The sequence below is a fragment of the Atta colombica genome, unplaced genomic scaffold (assembly GCF_001594045.1).
Source record: "Atta colombica isolate Treedump-2 unplaced genomic scaffold, Acol1.0 scaffold225, whole genome shotgun sequence".
NCBI lineage: Eukaryota > Metazoa > Arthropoda > Insecta > Hymenoptera > Formicidae > Atta > Atta colombica.
In genome coordinates this window covers 181,266-189,309 of record NW_017259322.1, presented here as the reverse complement: position 1 = coordinate 189,309, position 8,044 = coordinate 181,266, and the positions used below count along the sequence as shown (strand labels likewise).

The 8,044-nt window shown below is 27.4% G+C and overlaps 1 protein-coding gene across 2 annotated transcripts in view; it reads right to left on the bottom strand.

Moving 5' to 3' along the window:
• LOC108688070 (transcriptional activator protein Pur-beta) overlaps positions 1-8,044 on the bottom strand; it is a 26,750-nt gene that overhangs the window by 14,799 nt on the left and 3,907 nt on the right. For both annotated transcript variants that reach the window (XM_018194163.1, XM_018194164.1), the window contains exon 2: positions 7,505-7,555. In XM_018194163.1, the coding sequence (XP_018049652.1) occupies positions 7,505-7,555 (51 nt within the window). The remainder of the gene's footprint in view (positions 1-7,504; positions 7,556-8,044) is intronic.

The window sequence follows — 8,044 nt, the reverse complement described above, 5'->3', positions numbered from 1 at the left end:
GATAAGATTGTGAATTAAATTTTTTATATATATTAATAAAACTATAATAAATATTCATACAAAAGTTGATTTGAATCCTATATAAAATAAAACTTTAAATAACTTTATATAATTCTGACTTTGCATACCACACGTCAAAATCTTTTTCGATTTTAAAATGCATTCATGAACAGAATCAGAATAATCATTTATTAAATCATACAAAGAATTTAATAATTTTTTTATGGTAATAATCACGTTATAAAAGAATATTAATCGTTATATATGTTAATGTAAATCTAAAAACTAAACTACGAATAATTTATTGCAAAAAATTGGTATTACCTAGATCAGAATTTAAACCTGGAATTTGCGCTTCGACCGAAGGATTTCTTTCATTTAATTAGATTTATTCTTATCAGTTTAAATTCATTTATATCATTGTTTATAATGCGTCTCTTTGAAACAATCTTCTCTTTTAATTATAAGTTATTGCGACAAATATTACTAAAGGTAATATTATCTCAGTAATCAAATTAATACAGGACGTAGTAATCCAGAAAATAGGGAGTTCCAGGTTTAAACCCTAGCTGAGGTAATACTTTTCGCAATAAAATTATTTGTAGTTCGTAGATTTTCATTAACATATAATTAGAACCCCAAACGTTCAGATTGATGGGCCGCGCACGAAGAACCGCTGCGCGCACGAATCAGTCGAGTGCTTGCTGAAGTGAGATACTAACATTTTGGCTGGCGCGTGGCTATTCAACATAAACAAAGCGTGCAGCGGTTCTTCGTGCGCATAGACCCATGATTAAGCCTGGACATCTGGGCTCTATAATATATATATATATATATGATGATTAATATTCTTGTAAAAAATGCTTAGCATCAAAAAATTATTAAATTCCTTGTTTTTAATACACAATTTAATAAGTGATTATATCCTGGTTCTACTCTACTAATGCGTTTAAGTAAAATGCGTTTTAAATCCGAAAAAAATTTCGGCACGCGATATACAGAATCCGAATGTATTTAAATTCCCAAGAAATATGGAATTATATATGGTGTAAGATTTTTTTCCTTTGGAGTGAATTTCATTCCAAAAGAGTGAAATTTCATTAAAAAAAAAAAGAGTTAAAATCTGCCATGCTATTCAAGAGTATAAATTTTTACTCTTTCAATAGTGGCAATATTTTCATTCTTTTTAGAGTAAAATGTCACTCCACGAAATTTAGAGAGTCAATTTAAAATATTTAATAAAACACAAAATTAATAATTGTATATAATGACAATAGTAAATTAGATATTGTTAATGTTTTTGTATTATTTTAATTGTTTTTCTTATACAATTTTAAGAATTTAAATTGTCTATTAACTAGGAAGTAGCGCGAGTCCTTCCTTAAATAAAAACGATAATTTTTCGCTCTAAAATACTGCAGAAATATCACATACACAAAAATTTTGAATGATTATAGCAATAATATTGATTGCTATAACTATATGGAGATATATTCCATTTTAATTCCAGTTATAATTAATACTTCATATCAAGTGATAATTTATTGTGAAAAATATGGCATTAAAATTATAAGATGCCTTTTTTATAATTTTAATGTAATATTTCAGAATAAACTATCGCTTTACACAAAGTAACAGTCTACTTGAGAACGTAGTTAGAATTATTTCTACAAAATGTATACAAAATAGATAAATAGAGCGGATTGTCAATGAAACTTTAGAGTTTCCACAACTACAGATACTCGAAACTCTAATGAACTGACGCTATTAAATTTATTGAAATATATCTCGGAAACGTTTAATCTATTCTCAAATAGGATTATATTCAGGAGAATATACTCTATAATCTCGTCAAGTTTCATTGAAATTAGTGATCATTTCTGAGCCTTTTATTCTAAAACTCTAAAGATATACCAACAAAGTAGTGCAATCCTTTTATCTATTGGCTATTTTGATCCATTTTTGATCTGGTAACTGTAGTTTTAATAAGCGTTCAGTATTAGTTATTTTTTTACGATATATGGTTCTTGAATCAAAGATGAAAGACCGCTACATTGATATCTAGAGCTTTATTTTATTCTGTATAAATTCCTTTTTAGGGATTATTTACAATCAAAGAAATAGAAAAGAAAGAATTTTAATCTAGCAGGAATCATGTACTGTAGAATATATAGTTTCTGATAGATTAAAATTAGGGCAACAGATAATAATTTTTTATTTCGTCAGATTTATCAATCTCAAAGCAGCATTCGGTTACAGATTTGAAATATCTTCAAAAATAGCTCTCACCCTTATTTCGAAATTTCGATACAATCAGCAAAAAATGCAAAATAAAATACTTCGCGTATTTGATTCGAAGAACAATTTAATGTCAAATTTATATATATAATTAACCCTCCATCGATAATATACAAAGAAGAAGAACCAAATATGGATTACTATTTTAATTTTGTTTTTATATCGTAAGTTGTTTACTTATTGCAAACGAAGATGAGACTATTGTATAATGAAGTTAGTAGAGTGTCTATTTCATTCTTATAAAGAAGATAATCTTACATTGATTAGAATTAGTTATTAAAAATTTTTTGAAAAGAAAGAAAATCGTTGTTGTTGAAAAGAAGGTTAAAAAAATGGTTAAAAAACTATCTATAAATTCCATAAAAACATCCATAAATTAAAAAATTTTGTATTTAATCGTCAGAATTCTTTCCTAAACTTATCAGGCACACTAGAACTCTTTGGGGAAGAACTATATAATTAAATCAAAATTTTGACAATAGAGTGCCAACTTCACAGAGATTATGGATATAATCAAAATTTGTCCAGAAGAATGTAATATAAAAATATTTGCAGATGATACGCTAATATATATAAAACTGGAAAAAGTAAAAGTTAGCAAAATAAATGACATTTAGAGTAGTAGAAGAATGAAGGCAAGTAAATTAAAATTAAATGCAGAAAAAATGAAATATAGGGTAACTAACTCCGGTATACGCCGTACTTATCAAAAACTTAATTTATTATTTAAAACTTAATTTAAATATTATTTACTGTTTCAAGTAATTTAATATTTCAAGTAAACAAACTATATCAATAAAAACTTTGTACTGTCTACTATAATGAAAAAAATATTAAAAATCCGAAATATTTATATTTCGTATTAAAAAATGAACTTTTTTAAACTCTTGCATTTTGCTGTATATCCCATAGGGATGAGATATATGGCTACTCATAAGGGGAGGGGAGGTATGTATGGTTCATGAAAAATTTACAAATAATGTATATAAATGAGACATAAAATGACACAATAACTTATAAAATACATATATAAAGTTTTATTAAGGAATAAGAATGATAAATATGTTACATGAAGTAATAAATAATAATTATAATCTTCCCACATGTTACAAGTGTTATGACATGAGATATATTTCATATTTCATGTAATGCATCTATTGCATTTAGTGCATTGAATTCAATTTACACACTTTGTATACTTTGGGCATAAATCCCGCTCACTAAAAACACCTTCTATTCCAAACAGATGAGATATACAAGACAACAAACTAAACAAAAAATACAAGAGCAAAGTATTTGTATTTTGTTATACAATATACTTTACTATTCCTCTACACTCATGTATCGCGAAATAAGTCTTTTGTACGTCTTACAGCAATCATTTTACAATTCATGATGGCGCTACTTAACACAGTGACAAATCGATTCAACTCCCAATAATTTCATTAATATTAACAAGAAGCTAAAATTATAACACAATACTAATATAACATAAAGGCATGTAACAGAGTAGTTGCGGGAAAATTATCCCCACTCCTTCTATTTTTTCTGATTTCTGTGGCATATTTACTGGAGTTATCCTATATATGATAATCAGAAGTATAAGGAAAGAACTAAGTGAAAATATTATATTAAAATGTTTAGATGAAATTGAAATAAAACAGATAGAAATAATGAAGTACCTAGGAATAATTGTTGATGATAAACTTCGGTTTAAAGATCACTGTGATTACAAGCTAAAAATAATAAGGAAAACAAGTTTTTTAAAAATAGAATAGGTAATTTTATATCGACTTATATATATTAAATGTATTGTACATAAGATAATCATAGCACTCTACTGTGATGCTGCAGTTGATTGATATAGGAGAAATACAGCTGAGCAAATCGCAGAAAGCGCAAAACCGAACTATAAGTCATATTGCAATGTAACAGATATATCAAAGTGGAATATGCTACAAGCATTGCAGTTTATATCTATAAAAGAAATTTATGTCTATAAAAGAAATTTTATAGAAGCTATATTATAATGTGTGTACTTTTAAAAAACATGTTTCTAAAGACATGTTGCTGGAGCAATTATAAGAAATAAGTTAAAAATTGTGAGGAAATAAAAGTGAAAGATAAACATGATAGACCAGAAATATTGCAATAAAATTTCACAGAACAAGAAATGCGCAAAAGAGGATGTTTTATGAAGAAATAAAAATATAAAGCTTTAATAAAAAATTAAAATAATGTGAGATTTGAACCGTTTAAGTTAATGTTAAGAGAATATATAATATTTAATATTACTTAGAGAGAGATTTAAGGTTATTTATAAAAAATGTATTTGAAATAGCTGAATAAAGAGTCAATCATTCATTCATACATTCCCTCCCCCCATCCTCTCTCTCTCTCTTTCACATGCCTATTATACACATTATTATTTTTTCATACATTTTTTCTACGTGTAATCAATAAAATTAATCACATATTAATTCGTTATTCAAACTAGCAATGACATCGATAACAATGTTATGATTGGCTAATCGTAATAATTTATATTTCACAATAAAAAAATTAGCTTGTATAAATTTTGACGAATTCATTTTTTATGCAATTAGACTTTGAAAATATATTCTAAGCATTGTACAAAATTTCTTTATACTATCTTGTACAATAATCGTGATATCTTATTTTTCTTGCTTCGTGCATTATTAAAAAAAATTTTTCTCTTTTTCTATTGACTCAAATATTTTATAATCTGTAATAAAAAAACAATTTAAAAATACTATATATGAAAGTTTCACACCCCAATAATTGCACTTTAACAGTTATGACTGCAGAATAAAAAATATAGAAATTACTTTCGCACAAACGTAAAGTTCAAATTTAAGAACTCATCAAAATATGATGACATTTCTATAAGACACGTTCTCATATACTCAGTTAAACTGATAACAATTTCCGGACTCATTCGTATCCATGACCGATATGCTACACAAAGAAAGATCGCATAAAAGTATTCGCGAAAACGCAGTGCACCGTGATCGGTACGGTCAAACGATGAGAATAAAATGCCGATGATAACGCCGAGCCGTTATAGTCAATATGTAATGACACATTGCTTTTCAAACGAAAGAATCGTTTACACATGTCGTTGTTGTACACTCCAGCAACGAAACAGTCGTAAAATAATTGTCATCACCAACGACGACAACGATGATGACGAAAATAGTAGCAAGAAAGTGATGTGCATAGTCGTGAACATTCGAAATCGAATGACGCGCCGATCTTTCATGAAGCCCACTGTCATGCCAATGGAATGCACGCATTATGGTAGCAACGAGTCGAATGCGAGCCAATGTTGAATGTTGGTTTAGTGTGTCGTCCCATAAATATGGAATCGAAAAGATAGAATGGTGGAGGAACCAATCAGCATCGTTCCGTTCCGATTTTAGATAGCCTAGTTTTCCATCAAGCATATTTTTCAGAAACGGAAGGACATTCCAATCTTATAATGAAAATAGTATATCTATTTTATTTATAAATAATTTTTCATTCATGAAATGTTAATATGTCCATGCGAAGATATTCAATGTATTTTTGTAATGTATATCAACACGTTGCATTTCTCTTATTAGATTATCACTCCCTGCAAGCATCTTCATTCTATAAATATCATATCCAAAATGATCCTGGTTTTCTCTTCTTATCATTATTTTATAAATATCGAAAATTTTCAGTAGCTTTTCTTCTTTGATACTTTCTTTGCTGAGGTAACTGTGGAGTACTTAACTATTTAATTATTATTTTCATAACAAATACAAAATATTTAACATGTAACATGTGACAAAATGTAACGTACCATTTTTATTGTAAGGCTAAAATGTCATTCCATTTCTGAAAAATATGTTCCATGGGGAATCAGGCTACTTAAAATCGGAACAGAACGATGATTGATTGATTGCCCCATGATTCCAATTTCCAATTCCATTTTCCGTACCCATGGGATGGCAATTAGCTATACGAGCGATACACTGCCACGTGACTATGCGTTTTAAATCACAACGCGCGCGCGTGGCAGTAACGAGACGAGGAAACCTTTCCCACTACTGTCGCTCGCACCTATCGACGATATGACGTCACAACCAGCTGACTGCGCTCTAGTGCCGGCTTACTGCCACACGCGTTATGTCTCGTTTCTGGCCGCTCTACTTTGTATTTCAATTTCGTTCCAAGAATATCTATAAACATTTATTCCAAGGGGAAATTGGCATTTCCCTCGTTTCTATTAAATTACTCCTGAAGAAGTGGATGCGATGATCAAAATTATCACATCATGATACTTTTATTATTTAGATTTTATTCAGAAATAAGAAACAGGGATTATAATTTATCGATATAATTTTCTATAGAATATCCGATTTTAAATGATCATCCCTCAAAATTTTATTTATTTCAAATTTTAGAAAAAAATATTTCAGACAAAAGTTAGAGACAATATAATAAAACTAATTTTCAAAAAAATCAATTTTTTAAAGTCATATAAAGATCACCATTAAAAAAAAATGGATTATATGTGATTTATTTCTTTACAACATGTTCGTTTAATTATTCTGTATATAAAATTTATGTAAAGTTGTAAAAAAATCAATAGTTTAAGAAACACTTTATTTTGAATGAAATTAAAAAAAAATATCTCGTGAACTACATGATTTCTCGTAGACTATTTTGATTTTTCACGCGCGATAATTCTATTTCAATATTTTTATAAGGAGATTAACTAAAGGAATTATATTATATAAAAAAATCAGATAATTCTATTTTAAAAAAAATGAAAATAATGTAAGAGTTATTAAAAGTTTTTTTTTTTCGAAAATTAATCTTATTATTACTGGTCTCACTTCAGACTTTCTGTCTAAAAAATTTCTAAGACTTTAGGTTTTAAGATATTTAAAGGAATAAATATAAATGAGCCACCCTATATATAACATTAAAAAATTCTCGACTTTTTTAAATATTGTTGATCAATGATGTTAAGCAATATTGTTGAACAAATAACTAATAATATATTTAATTTAATAATCGTTCATATATAAACTCGTATAATTAAATCTATTTGCATTAGACATGGAGTAACTTAATTTTTATTGGATATTACACATCTGCTTCAAGATTCACATTTTATCATTTCGATTATTATGTATAATGGAGTACTTACCGGAATCAAAGTCAGCACCTCCAGCATCCAATCCACCTGGATTCCCATATTCTAGTAAAACAAATAACGCGATTAATTAACAAACAAGAAGTAGAAATTTTTTAAATGAATTTAGACTAACAATTAATGAAAATTCATACGAGAATTTAAAAAAATTTAACTACTAACAAAATTAACAAAATTTCATTTTTCATCAAATAAGTAAATAAAAATTCTTTTTCTCTGTTATGACAATTCGAGTTTATTAATTACTTGTTTTAATTAAAATACGTTTAATATAATAATGTATACACCTGTTAAATTTATGGTATCAAATTTAATCTAATTTAAAGTCGCCATTGCTCCTACTCAATATATCATTATTTTATATTAAAACAATTAAATTTTGAAATTATATAGTGTCAATTTCACATTATATAGAGTCAAACTGACACTATATAATATCAAATTTAACCGTTGTTTTAGCATAAAATAACGATATATAGAGTAGGAACAGTGGGAACTAATTAGATTAAATTTGACACTATAGATTTAACAGTG